The 16,682-nt window shown below is 47.4% G+C and overlaps 1 protein-coding gene across 1 annotated transcript; it reads right to left on the bottom strand.

Moving 5' to 3' along the window:
* Positions 1 to 1,338: 1,338 nt before the first annotated feature.
* Positions 1,339 to 16,040, bottom strand: Ppie (peptidylprolyl isomerase E). Its single transcript, XM_075945304.1, has 10 exons — positions 15,986 to 16,040; positions 14,937 to 15,035; positions 13,062 to 13,105; positions 12,434 to 12,460; positions 11,729 to 11,810; positions 11,178 to 11,278; positions 7,769 to 7,892; positions 4,764 to 4,949; positions 1,884 to 2,026; positions 1,339 to 1,717 (listed from the first exon to the last, which is right to left on the bottom strand). Exons 1-10 carry the CDS (start codon positions 16,014 to 16,016, stop codon positions 1,649 to 1,651), a joined length of 906 nt encoding a protein of 301 aa, XP_075801419.1. The 5' UTR covers positions 16,017 to 16,040; the 3' UTR covers positions 1,339 to 1,648.
* Between the last annotated feature and the right edge of the window lie 642 nt (positions 16,041 to 16,682).

Raw genomic sequence — 16,682 nt, forward strand, 5'->3', positions numbered from 1 at the left:
ATTCCTGAGCAGGTTGTATAAGAAAACTGTGTTCCTCCATGGTTTCTGTTTCAGTTTCTGCCCTGACTTCCCTCAATGATAAACTATTTGATGTAGAAGTATAAGCCAAATAGGGGCTGGAGAGATGGCTCAGTGGTTAAGAGCACTGGCTGCCTTTCCAGAGGACCTGGGTTCAATTCCCAGTACCCACATGGCAGCTCACACCTGCCTGTAACTCAGTTTCAGGGAATCTGACACGCTTACACCAATGCACATAAAAAAAAAAATGAAGTATAAGCCAAATAAGCAAAACCTTTCCTCAAGGGTTCCAGTATGTCTCTGTCCTCAGCTGCCTCCAGGCCTCAACTCTCCCGGCTATCAGTGAAAAAGGTCACTGTGACAGCAACTCCCCATCTCTTGGCATTCTTTGCTAAGCTCTTTACACATGGCTGCTCCTGGTTCTAGAACAAGTCCTAAGTACTGTTGTTTCCTCACTTCAAATGCCTATCCTAAGATGGTTCCTGCTCACTGAGGCTGACCTCTGACTGGAGAACACAGCAGGGTCAATTACAGCCTGGGCCAAGTCTAGCTGTTCCTGTGCAGGTATGTTCCAGGTAGATTAGTATTTAGTTCACTGGATCAGGTTAGCGCCCTGGGAGGAAAAGACTAATGTCCTCGAGGAACTCTGCACTCAGGCTACCCAAAGACTTGGAGTGTGAGCATTGCTTTTCTCATGGGCCTCCAGTCCACTGCCTGCTGTGCACACATGACCTGCTACTCCTCATAAACACGAGCCAATTCCCTAGTCAGTGCCGGTGTGTTCACACACATACATGTGTGTATATCCACCCCCATCCACCCCAAGAACACACAAATACATGGTAAGGCACCAACTATTTGGTTCCAGTGCTGTAATGAGAAAGAAGTCACAGGCCGTGCTCGCACAACAATAAAATCTCATTCACAGAAACAGACAGCAGGCTGCCCAAGGCCCAGGTAGTATGCCAACCTCCTGTCTCCTGACAAGAAGCCCAGTATCTGGCAGAGTTGGCTTTTGAGTCATAAGATACCATTTTAAACACCTGAGAATGCAACATAATGTTGGACACTGGAGTCACTAAGGCTGGCACCAGGCAGGCAGCATGAGTTCGGGGCACAGGCAACAGAGACAAGCAGCTCTGATTCCTGAGAGGATCTGACAAGGACATCTGGCATAAAGATACATTCCTGGCATGTAAGGGAATTAGCCCCAGGAAGGCTACAAACACCACAGGAAGGCATTACACCTCACAAACTTGCCGTCCCATCCAGGGCACAGTTCAGCTATGGAGAACTCCGAGCGAGGAACTTGCAAGAGGCAACAGTACAAAAAATAGTTTATTTTAGCAAATAAAATGGCTCTAGTCAGCCCAGGACACACTGGTCGCGCACTGTCTAGGCCCCGGCGGCCTGGCAGCCCCGTCCCTGTGTGCAGAGTGGGGACGCGCAAGCGCAGGCCGCCCCGTCCCTGGGTGCAGAGTGGGGATGCGCAAGCGCAGGCCGCCCCGTCCCTGTGTGCAGAGTGGGGACGTGCAAGCGCAGGCCGCCCCGTCCCTGTGTGCAGAGTGGGGACGCGCAAGCGCAGGCCGCCCCGTCCCTGCGTGCAGAGTGGGGACGCGCAAGCGCAGCGTCACATGTACTCTCCGCAGTCAGCGATGATCACCTTCTGCTTCGGCTTCCCGTCCTTGCTGCCCTGAGCCTTTGTGAGCACAACAGAGAAATCACGAGAAGCACAGGGCTGAGAGCTATGCAGGGATTACCCTCTCCCCCAATAGGGACCTCTTCCAAGTGCCCCCTTCCACAGCCATTGAGAACTCCTCCAGCTCTCCCACGGTCCCGGCAGGCAGCCATTTCCAACCACTCACCTCAATCTGCCGTAAGACATCCAGGCCTTCAGTGATCTCCCCGAATACCACATGCTTGCCATCCAGCCAATCTGTCTTATCACAGGTCAGGAAGAACTGGGAGCCATTGGTGTTTGGGCCAGAATTGGCCATGGAGAGAAGGCCTGGGAAAAAATAGACTTCTCAGCTCCCCCCACACTGCTCCGAGCCCACGGCATAAGCCTGTGCAGACCGTGACAGTGCTTCCGCATACGGGCTCAGGCTCCAGGACAGGGACCCTGAGATGTGGCACCTGTCTTTCCTCACCACAGAAAAAGGACAAATGGGCTGTTTTAATTTTGTTCATGTTCATTTGTCTTTTCATTTATAACAATGACTTGCTGTTATTGCTGTAACCAGGCCCATTAAATCCTGGAACACTGACAGCAGAACATTCATTTCAAATGGAACTGTACGGTCTGGGAGATGGTTCTGCAGATAGCCGCCTGACAGTCTGGGTTTCATCCCCACAACCTGCAGGCTGCCCTCTGATCGCTACACAAAAACTGTACTACATGTACCGGCACTCCAACACATGCATCACACAACTCACACAAATGATAAATACACACATCTTAAAGAATATTGTGCTATGACAACTAAGACACAGGGGAAGGAAGGAAGCTGGGCCAGGAGAGGAGCTGGAGAACATTTATGGATGATGGGAGATAAACCCTAGATGGATCTCTCTCTCTCTCTCTCTCTCTCTCTCTCTCTCTCTCTCTCTCTCTCTCTCTCTCCCTCCCTCCCTCCCTCCCTCCCTCCCTCCCTCCCTCCCGCCCTCTCCCTCCGCCCCCCCTCTTGTATTTTTGAGACATGGTTTCTCTGTAGCTTTGGTGCCTGTCCTGGAACTAGCTCTTATAGACCAGGTTGGGCTCGAATTCACAAAGATCCTCCTGCCTTTGCCTCCCGAGTGCTGGGATTAAAGGGGTGCACCACCACCACCTGGCTCTCTCTCTCTCTCTTTTGGTTTTTTGAGACAGGGTTGCTCGGTAGTTTTGGAGACTGTCCTGGAACTCTTTTGTAGACCAAGCTGGCCTTGAAGTCACAGAGATCTGCATGTCTCTGCCTCCCAGTGCTGGATTAATGGCGTGCATCACCACTGCCCAATTAAAGGTATACACCACCATTTCTTTGTGTGTGTGTGTGTGTGTTTTAAATTATGTCTGTGTGTTTGCCTGCATGTTTGTCTATGGCCCACATGCCTGCCTGGTACCCAGAGGAGGTCATAAGAAGCTCCCTGAGACTGGAGTTAGACAGTTATGAGCTACCATGCAGGTGCTAGGAACTGAACCTAGGTCCTCAGGAAAACCAGCCAGTGCTCTTAACCACTGAGTCATCTCTCTAGTCCCTTAAGAACTAAGTCTATTATATTACAGAAACCCCAAGTTTTAAGGGCTTTCCCCAACAATGGAATCTTCTAGGGAGTTCGATGTGGCAGTACATGTCTATAAACCTAGCACTCAAGAGGATCCAGAGGTCAGTGCTAGTTTGAGCTACATACTAAGTAAGACCCTATCTCAACAAAAATCAAACCAGGCACAGTGGTTGTGTGCCTTTAATCCCAGGACTTGGGAGCCTGACGCAGGTGGATCTCTGTGATTTCCAGGCCAACCTGGTCTAGATGGCATATTCCACGTCAGCCAGGGCTACACAGTATGAGAAACAACCCAGGAATTACAACTACAATATAAATCAAAGGGTCTCATTCATCACTTCACAAAATAGAGTTGGCACCAGCAATACTGTCTGCGGTGTTCGGATTGCCAGTAGATACATCTCTCTACTTCTAACTGCTGCATCTGAGTGTGACACACAGCGGAAGAACTTTTGTGTCTTCTGGTGTACCTGTACCTATTAGGACATTCTTACTTTTAAAATAATGTAGGCAGGAAGAATTTATTGTCCATGCACTTCCTTCTAGCACAAACTTTCAGGAAGAAAACAAAGGCACAGGGAAGAGGTTTCTATGGAGAAAGCACTGATCTCTGAGCCACCGTCGTGTTTAGGAATCAAGGAGGGGGAAGCACGGGATAAAAAGGTAGCGAAGCAGGCAAAGCAACTGGAAGATGGAGGAGTGGCCACCGGAGCAAGGCGAGAAAGAGGAGCACAGGGCCAACAGTACGGGATGCTGCTGGGGTGGAACAGGGGGAGGCAGATAACTGGCTACAGGCAGGAAAGATAGTTGGCATTCTTAGCAAGAGAAGTCTGAGTGGCCATCTGGGGCTAAAAGTCTAGATAGAAGGACTTAGAAGAAAAGGGCAGTGAGTCTATAAATTTTTTTTCCAAAAGTTTTGCTAAAAAGTAGAGTCAAGATGACAGCTGGTGAGAAGAACAAGAGTCCAAAGATAATTTTTTTTTTAAAAGATTGAGATTATATACCTGGACACGGATGAACCAAACTGGCTAAGCAAGGGAAACACATTCTATAGGTCAAAGGGAGCCAGCAGAAGATGCCAACTTCCTAAGAAGAACAGAGGGACAGACTTCCTCATAGGGAGGGGTGGCCTCTATAACAGGAGGGAAGTCAGAGCATGCATCTGTGGTTGGCAGAAGACAAGACCTCAGATCAATATGGAGGTCTCTGGAAGAAAAGCAGGCATGGACTGTGATCTTTGATTGGGACTGAGGGGACACAGGGAGGCTGAAGGCACAAGGGCGCTTGCAAGGATAAACACACACTTTAGCTAGCAGGGAACACTGACTGGTGGACTGAAAGAGGGATGTGAAGAGTACAATACTGGAGGCCAGCAGCTCACCCCAGCATGCCTTTCTTCAGTGGCTGGCCAACCACAGCCCGTCCTGGCCGTCACAGCCCGTCCTGGCCCCGCCTTCCCTCACCACACCAGAATTTGCACTTACCTGGTCCTGTGTGTTTGAGAATGAAGTTTTCATCATCAAACTTCTTTCCATAGATGGACTTGCCTCCTGTGCCATTGTGGTTTGTGAAATCACCACCCTGGCACATGAACTGGGGGATGATGCGGTGGAAGCTGCTTCCCTTGAAGCCAAAGCCCTTTTCATGGGTGCAAAGGCAACGGAAATTCTCTGATATTGAGAAAGGAAAAGGTGCTGAGGTTGAAGACAGCCCCGCTTCCTGACCAAGATTAACCCAGCAAGGTGAGTGGGTATGAAAAGGGGAGGGGAATAAAACATGTTTTACTTGTTTACTCTCGTATAGCTGCTCCTGGGCATCTATATGGAGATGGTTCCCAGGACTCTCCTGGATCCTCTATCTTTTCTACCATCTCTATATCATGTATGATACATAATACAATAGAAACACTCCATAAATGGTTGCTATACTATATTATCTAGGGTGTATAATACGGGAAAATACAAGCATTCTTCGTAGAGATGCAGGGCTCCCCTCAAATATATTTAAATTTTTTATTACATTTATTTATTGCACATGTGTGTATATGTGTACATGTGTGTATAAGTCTGAGGACAACTTGCAGGGTTTGGTTCTCTCCTTCTATCAAGTGGGTCCTGGGCTTGAACTCAGGTTCTAGACTTGGCAGCAGGTACTTTAACCTGCTGAGCCATCTGACTGGCTCATCACATATTTCTGCTGTGGTTGGTTAAATTCAGATATTTTTCCCATGGATGGAGAGGGTTAACTGTATTCTCATTTTATTCCTTAGACGCCATTATGACACTGACTACCAAACAGCCACATGCTACCCCAATAAGCAGGACAGAATATATGCATTCTATCTCTGCTGTATCCCCAAACCACACAAAAAAAAGTGATAATGAAGTGATTTTTTTCAATAATTTATTTGTATTTTATGTACATTTATGTTTTGCCTGTATGTATGTCTGTGTGAGGGTGTTAAATCCCCTGGGACAGGAGTTACAGACAGATGTGTGCTGCCATGTGGGTGCTGGGAATCGAACTCAGGTCCTCTGGAAGAGCAACCAATGCTCTTAACCACTGAGCCATCTCTCCAGTCTGATTTTTTTTTAAAGATTTATTTATTTTATGTATATGGTGCTCTATCTGCATATAGACCTGCTTGGTAGAAGAGGGCACCACATCTCATTATAGATAGTCGCAAACCACCATGTGGTTGCTGGGAATTATTAGGACCTCTGGAAGAGCTATCAATTCTCTCTAACTGTTAAGCCACCTCTCCAGCCCCATTAAGTGATTTTTTTTGTTGTTGTTTTAAAAAAGAAAAGGATGGGGCCAGGCAGTGCTGGCGCATGCCTTTAATCCCAGCACTCGGGAGGCAGAGGCAGGCGGATCTTTGTGAGTTCGAGGCAGCCTGGTCTACAAGAGCTAGTCCCAGGACAGGCTCCAAAGCTACAGAGAAACCCTGTCTCAAAAAACCAAACCAAATAAAACAAAGTAAAATAAAAGGATGGGGAGAAAAAATAAAGATGTTCCAAAGGAAGTGAAATAGTCTATCCGACAAGCTCCTTGTCAACTCAGGAAGTAAATAACTCAATAGCATCAAGAAGTCCCCAAACTGACCGGATTCAATAGGATCCTTTCTTCTCTAAGCAGAAAGGACCAGTGGGAGACACTGTCAGACAACTGGAGTGCCCTGCTGTCACCTCACACCCATCAAACTGTCTGAAGCTGTGCAGTTAGCCCCAGGTTCCCAGCTCTCACGAGTCATTATGGGCCTTTGGCGATGCGCTGACTTTGGGTCAATTTCTGCTCCTCTAGCTACCTACCTACTTTACTCCCATAAGGAACCACAATAAAGTCGTGGGCTCAGCATGATGAACTTTACGGTGTTTTCCCTCTGTTGTGTTCAGCTCCCTGTCTGGAGTGAGCAGATATTTGTTCATGTCTCTCCTGGAACTGTAAACACTTCTTCTAACTGCCACATGTGTCATGCTCATGCATGTACACACACACAACACAGGTCTCACTATGTAGCTCTGGCTATTTTGAAACTCTATGTAGACCAGGCTAGCCTGGAACTCAGGAGATCTGCCTGCCTCTGCCTCGCAAATGCTGGGAATAAAGCGGTGTGCCACTTTTTTTCTAATATTTTTTTTTTTTTAAATCATATTCATGTAATGTGCCTGTATGGTAACATGTGCAAGTCAAAGTCGTTCCCAGAAGAGGCATCAGATTCCTTGGAGCTAGAGTTACAGGTAACAGGTACCTATGAGCTGCCTGACCAAAATTACAGCAACTACCCAGATAGATAAGGAGGTGTAAAAGGAGGAAAATGCTAATTCCTTTTCAGAGTCAGTTAATCAAAAGATAACGCCTAAACTAAAAACATATATAATATATATTATATATATAATATGTATTCAGAAAGGGAAGGGTGAATATATAGCTATTATTTTCCAATATGGAAGTCAAAACCAAAATAATTAGCTAAGAGATGAAACTGGCTGCCTCTGAGGAATAGCAATGGTGCTAATGGCAGGGTAGTGAATGGGGTTTGTTGGTCCCTATTATTACAAAGGGACTAGTGATTTTTCAAACCAACTTTTGTGATAACTCCTTAAATTATATGTGTAAAAGAAAAATTTACATTAAAAAATAAGTCAATATTTTAATAAACTAGAAATAGTACTAGTTACCTCTAGAGTACAGAGCTGAATGTAATATTGTTAGTATATGTGAATATTTCTTTCAAACAATGAATACATTATTCACAACGTATTCATAATAATATATTACTCGTGCTATGAAAAAAACCTCTCTATTATTAAAAAATAGTGAACTAGCACTTATGAAGCTTCAATGTCTGTTCTGATCTGTTACTAGGTCCTAGGACCTTAGATGCCATGAAACAACGCTAAGGGTATAAGAGCTGAGGCAGTGAGAACCTTGGGAAGAATGCTCAGCCACCAGCTTCCTGCCAATCTGACCATAGGGGTCTGCTTACCTGCTGTCATGGGAACAACGTCAGAACGTAGGAGCATTTGGATTCGGCCGGCTGGCTTGTTTCCAATCTTGATGTCCATGTAAACCTGAGGATTTGACCGCGCTTTTTTTGTAGCGGGTTCTCCCTAGGTGCAGGAAAAAAAAATACTAATCAGAAATGCTAGTGGAGGGTGGTGGTGGCACATGTCTTTAATCCCAGCACCCAGGAGGCAGAGTTAGGTGGATCTCTGTGAGTTCAAGGTTAGCCTGCTCTACAGAGTGAGTTCTACAGAGAAACCTTGTCTCAGAAAAAAAAAAAAGAAAAAGAAAAAGAAAGAAAAAAGAAAAAAGAAAGAAAAAAGAAAAGAAATGCTAGTGCCAGTGTTCCTTAAGTAGATACACAAGTAATCTCTGGAACACAGCACCACAACTGCAGTGCACAGCCCGAACACAGCACCACAACTGCAGTGCACAGCCTGAACACAGAACCACAACTGCAGTGCACAGCCTGAACACAGCACCACAACTGCAGTGCACAGCTGGAACATAGCACCACAACTGCAGTGCACAGCCGGAACACAGCACCACAACTGCAGTGCACAGCTGGAACACAGAACCACAACTGCAGTGCACAGCTGGAACACAGAACCACAACTGCAGTGCACAGCCTGAACACAGAACCACAACTGCAGTGCACAGCCGGAACACAGAACCACAACTGCAGTGCACAGCCGGAACACAGAACCACAACTGCAGTACACAGCTGGAACACAGCACCACAACTGCAGTGCACAGCCCGAACACAGCACCACAACTGCAGTGCACAGCTGGAACACAGCACCACAACTGCAGTGCACAGCTGGAACACAGCACCACAACTGCAGTGCACAGCCTGAACACAGCACCACAACTGCAGTGCACAGCCTGAACACAGAACCACAACTGCAGTGCACAGCCGGAACACAGAACCACAACTGCAGTGCACAGCCTGAACACAGAACCACAACTGCAGTACACAGCTGGAACACAGCACCACAACTGCAGTGCACAGCTGGAACACAGCACCACAACTGCAGTGCACAGCTGGAACACAGCACCACAACTGCAGTGCACAGCTGGAACACAGCACCACAACTGCAGTGCACAGCTGGAACACAGCACCACAACTGCAGTACACAGCTGGAACACAGCACCACAACTGCAGTGCACAGCCCGAACACAGCACCACAACTGCAGTGCACAGCTGGAACACAGCACCACAACTGCAGTGCACAGCTGGAACACAGCACCACAACTGCAGTGCACAGCCTGAACACAGCACCACAACTGCAGTGCACAGCCGGAACACAGCACCACAACTGCAGTGCACAGCCTGAACACAGCACCACAACTGCAGTGCACAGCTGGAACACAGAACCACAACTGCAGTGCACAGCTGGAACACAGAACCACAACTGCAGTGCACAGCTGGAACACAGCACCACAACTGCAGTACACAGCTGGAACACAGCACCACAACTGCAGTGCACAGCTGGAACACAGCACCACAACTGCAGTGCACAGCTGGAACACAGCACCACAACTGCAGTACACAGCTGGAACACAGCACCACAACTGCAGTGCACAGCCTGAACACAGCACCACAACTGCAGTGCACAGCCGGAACACAGCACCACAACTGCAGTGCACAGCCCGAACACAGGTGCTGACAGGGAAGGTCTTGGGCACTAATAGGGCTGTAGGAGGCAGGAACTACGGCCACAGCACCTAACTGGACATCCAGTGACAGGAACCCTCACTCAGCATTATAAAATGGGGCTGCTACCTGTAGGCATATCTCCCCATGCTCACTCTTAGACATGCCAGCTCACCTCTCCTTGTCCTGCAGCTAACTGGGTCAGAACACTCAACCCTCCTCAGTGCCTTAGTCAAGTCACATACCTTACTATAGTAGTGAACACTCATACACTGACACTTCTTTCCGCCATGCCCAATCATCACTGTCAAATTCACCCTGGATGCACTTCTGACTGGAATGCTCAAAGGACAAGAGGCTGAGGCTTGCTTTGTACTGAAGTAGGGGAGACTACGCAGAGGAGATTACATTTGTTTTGGTTCAGCTGATCAAGCACATGCCAAGGCACCATGCAGATGCAGAGGCTCTGGCTACTGCTGGCTACACTGGTGCAAGCAATACCACAGCAGCAATACAGCACTTGCTGTATAATTTGCACCAAGTCACAAAGTAGTAAGTGATGAGTAGGAACTGAGAAATAAGCCACCTTCTTCCCTCAAGTCCAGGCTCTCAGTCCGGTGTTCCACCCCACAGTACAAGGCTCATCAACTGCACAGCCTAGAAAAGGCAGCCAGCACAGGCACAGCCTGTGCGAAAGCAAACACGTGCATAGAAACTCTATTTACTAAGTATCAGGCAGGGACTGTACCACAGAGAAGCAGAGAATGACACCTGCAAGATGGGCAGGATGGAGACCTGCAAGCCCGTGCCCTGAGACAGATGACGGAAGTGAAAAGTTCCGAGTCTGAGAGAAATGACAGGATCTGTGCTCTGTAAAGATTAGTCTAGCTTCCGTGGGAAAGCATGGAGGAGAGCAAGACTGTAATCAGAAACAACGGCAATTTCCAAGCCAGAGACTTGAGGTTAGTCAGGGACCGTAGCACAAAGGAAGTACAAAGCAAGGGAGGTTTCAGAGAGACGCCTGAGGAGGGCAATGATGTACTGTTCTGTTATAAAGAAGGGGCTAGGATGTCCTAGGGGACCCCTCTGTGACTGCTACTTTAAGTGTTTGCCTTGCATACAAATTTCTGGCTTAGGCAGATGTGTGTTAGACATTCACCCAGATTAAGAGCACAGAGGACAAGATAAGGGAAAGCGTCCATCTCAGGCGATAGGAGCCCCTATGAGATTGGAGTTGGAGAAACAGAGACCATCAAAGTCGACAGTGCAGCACAGGAGGGCTGCAGACAGCCAAGAGTGATGCTACCGTTTCAGCTGAAAAGGACAGAAAAGCCATGTGCCATGAACACAGCACAGAAGAATGCCAACCTTACAGGGAGCATTGAGGAAGTAAAGTCCTACAGCACTGGTCACAGGGATATGCTGAGAACCAGGAAATGTGCCAGGGCAGAATTGCCTTAGCACACCCAGAAACCACGCACGAGCTAAAGGGAAAACACTACCTGTCCTGTCACCTTGTATGAGGCCAAGGACCTGAGCACAGAAGGGCTGCCCAGCAGGGTGTGGAGCAGCACGAACGCGATCCCCAAAGCCGTGCCCTTTCATTCCTCAGCACCGCCTTCACCAAGGTCTAAGTTCACCACCCCCCTGCATTTTGTGAACACATGCGTCTGAGTCCCCATAAAGACGGAAAGCTCAGCCTGTCTTCTTGGGGAGGCACCACCTTCCTTCTCACCTCCTGGGTTTCTGCTTTGGGAGGCTCGGGTCCTTCTTCTTCTTTATTCTCTTCAAGAGTCTTCCCAGAAAACTTCTTTAACCAGTCATCATCTGACCAAACTAGAAGGAAAAGACACACAGGTGAAGAAATCAGACTGTCCCTTAACTGCCAGGTAGATGCTTTGGTCATCTCTGTGGTCCTCTTGGCCAGGAAGTCCCCTTTGACAATGCTCAAGACTAAGCTCTCCCTGGGACTCCCCAGAGGTCCAGCACTTAGTAGGACTAAGGAGAAAAGCTACGCCAAAGGCAAAGAGAGGCTTTGCTGGCTTTCCTTTCCCAGGAATGGGATACCAAGAAAACTGGGAGGTGAGAGATCAGGCTGGGTCCTCTCAAGAGGAACAATGACTTTGGCTTTGCTGCTGTTCACCAATAAAGGTAATGCACTCCCTTGGCCGGTGTGAACCACTCGCTTGTCCCCACTCCACTCCTGTCCACCACAAGCACTGAGCACCCATGTGAAGGAGACCAAACCCTAGGACCTGACAAGCACTCCATGAGATGCCCACTCACCTGGTCTGGAAGAGCCCTCTTTAATTCTCATGGGTTTGGCCAAATTGACACGGATTGTCCGTCCAAAGAGCTCAGATTCATTCTGAAAGATTGTAAATCCAGCTACTTAAATTTTCAGATTATGCACTGATTTATAAAGAAACTTATAAACAGAGATGATTAGTTTTAAAGACTTTTTCCAACAAAATTCTAGCAACAGGATATGATCCTTTGCATTTCATATCTGACATAAAGTGACACATTAGTGTCTTGTGCCAGCCACAGAGCTGAGCGTCGTCATTTCCAAGCACTTTTCCAGGCTGTGTGAATCTGCATCAGTAGCACAGCCTTCAGCTATTCTTACCGGATTTCTCTTCTCAGTTGCTAACTGATCTAACATATCATGACGCCCTCCCCCTTGTGCAAATACACAGTTTCAGTGGGCAGTCAGTGGGCAATGGGTTTGCTATTCACCATCACGTGCGGTGGCCAATGAGAGGTCAGTTGAGAAGGTCGGGCAGGAAGCACACTATTAAAGTGGAGAGGTGTCTGAGCAGGAACCGACTCTACCAGCGATCAGTTCACAATGATGAACTTTTTTACTTGATGGCAAATTTACCTCCCCACCCAATCATGACACTTCAGAGATTCAGAATGCCAACATTTGAACAAGGGCTGTATACCAGCAAAAGGCAACTTCAGTTAGAATGAGGATCCCAGCCGTACCATGTTGTCGATAGCTGCTGCAGCATCCTGCCAAGGAAATGCAAGATCCAAGTTTAGGCTTGTATCTGAGTGCTTTTTGTGTGTCTAAATACACACTTGGTAACAAAACAAACAGGAAAAAGTCTTTTAAAAGTTGTTAGTGTGACTAACATCATTTCGTGGGCAATTCTCTAGTTTGTAGGGCCATGATCTGCTTCTAGCTGAAGGCACAAGAGATGAGCGCCAGCACTGCCAGGCAAGAATGCTCAGTGAACAGTTGTAAGCGCTCTACACAGCATGACGGCCAGGGTCTGACAGGCCGAGCTGTTACCCACAGAACAGTCTGACAGGACGCTCTCCTTCATACAGCACTTCCAAAAGCACCAGCCTAAGACCCAAAACCCAAGTAAGCGGAAACAGCTTCCTCCACAGCAGTGCTTCTCAACCACCATGTAACTGCGACCCTTGATGCAGTTCCTCATGTTGTAGTGACCCCAACTATAAAATTATTTCATTGCTACTTCATAAGGTAATTCTGCTACTGTTATGAACAGTAATGTAAATATCTGATACGTGACCCCAAAGGGGCGAGAACCATTGCTCTAGAGGAAGCACAGACTAAACAAGGGTAGTAGTACAGAAGACTCACCTCTGCCAACTCAAATTCAACAAAAGCAAATCCTCGGTGCTTTTCTGCAAAAAGGAAAAACACAGTATAAGTAATTACCATGTGAGGCAATGGAAGAAAAGAACAGTCACAAATCGGTCACAAGACACAACCAGACACCAGAAATCCCACTCACTCACTACTTAGAAAGTGAGAATTCCACTCTGTGATCCCTTTTACATAATTTAAGGCAATTAATAAACATTTTCTATGGATAAAGCTAAGTAATTTAAAATTTTTATGTGTATGGGTGTTTTTCCTGCAGGCATGTCTACAGACCATGTGTATACAGTACCAGAGGAGGCCAGAAGAGGACACTGGATTCCCCACTGGACTAGAATTACAGATGGTTGGGAGCTACAATGTGGGTGCTGGGAATTTAATCTTGAATCTGGGTCTTCTGGGAAGAACAGCCAGTGCTCTTACCACTGAACCATCCCTCCAGCCCTGAACTGATCCTTCCTTCCTTCCTTTCCTTCATTTTGACACAGGGTTTCTCTATGTAACCTTTGCTGTTCTGGAGCTCACTTTGTAGAGGATGGCCCTGAACTCTTAGAGAGTCAGCTGCCCCTGCCTCTTGCGTGCTGAGATTAAAGGTGTGCGCCAACACAGCCTGGTTCTAAAGTTTGTTTGTAAACTTTAGAATGAGCACTGAGGACAGGTGAGATGACTCAGTGGGTAATGGAGCTTGCCATCAAGCCTGACGACCTGAGTTCAATCCCAGGAGCCACATGGTAGAAGGACCAATTCCTGCAAACTGTCCTCTGACTGCCACACCACACAGAAATGAATAAAGAAAAAGCATTTTTTAAAGGGCATTCCATTCATCTATGAAAGTTAAGCATACAACTTAACCTTTCATGCAGTACAACAAGCAAGGTAGGTTATTTAGTTTATCAACTGTTTATCCAAATATACAACTTGAATCCATAGTATGTACCTCGGGTACCAATTACTTGGGAAGGTAAAGCAAAAGGATCACAGTTAAAAGTCCAGCCTGGACAAAACTGTGAGATTGTTTTAAAACAGGCAAAAAGCCACCAACCAAATATACAGTTTGATCATCAACTACACATAAAGCATAAATTCTAAAATCTGGAAAGCCCACACAATAATGTCAACTTAGTTATACAATCCATTAGGAAGTCAGCCAGTGGTGGTGGCGCATGCCTATAAACCCAGCACTCAGGAGGCAGAGGCAGGCAGATCTCTGTGAGTTCAAGTCTAGCCTGGTCTACGGAGTGAGTTCCAGAACAGTGAGGGCTACACAGAAAAACCCTATCTCAACCGCCACCCCAAAAATCAATAGAACTGGTTTTTTTGCATGTATTTTTGTAGACAGTGTCCCACCATGCAGACTGTCCTTAAACTCTATCCTCCTGCCTCAGCCTCTGAAATACTGGGATTACAGGCATGTGCCACCATGCCTAGCAACTACTGGCAAAAAAGATTCCCTAGGCTCAGAGAGTTTAAGGATCTTGCTATTTTTTCTTCTCTCTCTCTCTCTCTCTCTCTCTGTGTGTGTGTGTATGTGGTTAGTGCTGGGAATAAAGTCCATGGCCTCACATGCTCACATATTGGGCAAGAATTCTGAGCTATACCTCCAGTCTAAGAATGTAACTTTTGAGTTGAAATGTGACTTTTTTCATTTGTTTATTTGCTTGTTTTGGTGGTTTTTCGAGGAGATGTTTCTCTATGTAACTCTGGCTATTTTGGAACTCACAGAGATCCAATTGCCTCTGCCTCCTGAGTGCTGGGATCTAAGGTGTGGGCCACCACGGCCCATGTGACTTTAATCTTTCAAAATTCTTTTCCTACAGGAGGGTAATGAACACTAGAGACGCCCAAAGGACCCACCTGTTTCATAGTCCAGAGGAATCTGAATATCTGTGATGTCTCCAAACGGGATGAAAGCAGCATGAAGAACCTTGTCGTCCACCTCTTCTGCCAGCCCACCTGCAAACAAGCCAAGGGCATTCTGCACTCTGAGCCTCTGTTCTCCGCACTCAGAGGCCGCCACAGCCCATTGACATGCTAGGGAAGGGGAGGGAACTCCACCCAGGCCTTCATCAACACAAACACCGCTCTTCTCCTGCCCACCCACGTTAGCTTCCTTTCGCCAACCTTTTTTCAAACAGATCCGAATCAATCTCCAAGATTCCACAACAGCTTCCTATGTGACCTCCCTGCCTCCATTCCCTGTGTCAACCGCCCCCAACCCAGTAGGAATGTTTTTGTGAGCATGGAAACGCATCCATCAGTTATCTTAGACTTCAGAGTCTTAAACGTCACCGACCTCAAGGTAACGGAGAGCTCTGTAAATAGCAGAGCACACAGGGCTATCACCCGAGCCTCACTTCCACTTTGCTTCCTCAGTTTCCCCGGTTTCGCGAAAAATGACCACGTGTTCCCAGGGGTCAGACTACTTTACATCTTTGAGCTTCGGCTCCAGTACAGCTAACAGTTTTGCCTCTACTCTGACTTGCCCCATGCCCAACTCCTGCTCAACTCCTGCGTCCCGGCAACAGAAAGCTGGCACTCACCAAGTTCCTGCCATCACTGTTCGTCCTTACTACCGCGCTTAACCAAGTTTGGTGTTTAGGTTAATCCCCACTTTCTTCTGCCTAGTCTGGTAACTCCTTCCATAAAGGCAGAGACCCAGACATTCCCACATTGAATGTTTGTAAAAACTAATGGGCGGGAGGATTTGAAAGCCCATAATTCCTGTCACTATTTCCTGTCACTGGTTGGGGGTTCCTGTGCGTTTAGCGGACTAGGAAGGTCGCCGGAACGGTTCCTCCCATCTCGGCTCACACCCTCACGTCCAGCAAGCCCCTCGACAGAGCCGGCTGCTGATCGCCTTCCTCACATTCCCCAGACTCCGCCTAGCACCCGCGCCTGCTCACCCACGTACAACACACGCTTGGTGGTAGCCATCTTCCTCACTCTCGTTTCCGCCGGAAGTCGCCGCTAGATACGGCCCCTTTCCGTCGCCCTTTCCCCTTAGGTCGGCCTCTGGGCGTCGCGGCTGCAGGCTCCGCCCCTTCCCGCCCACTGCGGCGATCCGCGCGCTCAGGTGCTGGTGGTGCTGGAGGAAGGAAACAAGCCTTGGTCCAATCTACCGGGGGAATTATCCACAGTTATGACCCACTGCTAACACACTACCGTCCGGGATGCCCAGCCACTTGTTTTTGGCCAATTCGGAAGCTAAGAATGGTTTTCACATTTTGAAGGGGCGGGGAGGAGCAAGACAATATTTCATAACATGGAAATTCTATGAAATTAAAATTTCAATATCAAGAAGTGTTATTAGGTACAGAAACAATTGTTCCTGTTACAAAGGAAAGAGACCTGTTTCTCCTAAAGCCTATGATATTTTACTATCTGACCCCTTGGGAATTCTTGTTCTAAATTAAAACATATTTAAATTATAGGTTCTCATTAGCAGCAGAAAATAGTAAGATCACGTTTGTTTACTTGTTAGAGTATCTCACTTTCGGTCATGCGGCACCAAACTACCTCAAACAGAAATTTAACTAGTTTAATCTTGTTTGTTTGTTTATGTAGACAGGATCTCCCTATATACTTACATGCCTATGGCTG

The sequence above is a fragment of the Microtus pennsylvanicus genome, chromosome 13 (genome assembly GCF_037038515.1).
Source record: "Microtus pennsylvanicus isolate mMicPen1 chromosome 13, mMicPen1.hap1, whole genome shotgun sequence".
NCBI classification, from domain to species: Eukaryota; Metazoa; Chordata; class Mammalia; order Rodentia; family Cricetidae; genus Microtus; species Microtus pennsylvanicus.

Coding starts and splice junctions, on each gene's coding strand:
- Ppie (XM_075945304.1), bottom strand. CDS start 16,016: ATGGCTACCACCAAGCGTGTGTTGTACGTGG. Junction 7,893..11,177: donor CCAAAGCAGAAACCCAGGAG/GTGAGAAGGAAG, acceptor TCCTGCACCTAG/GGAGAACCCGCTACAAAAAA. Junction 4,950..7,768: donor CGTTGTTCCCATGACAGCAG/GTAAGCAGACCC, acceptor TCTCAATATCAG/AGAATTTCCGTTGCCTTTGC.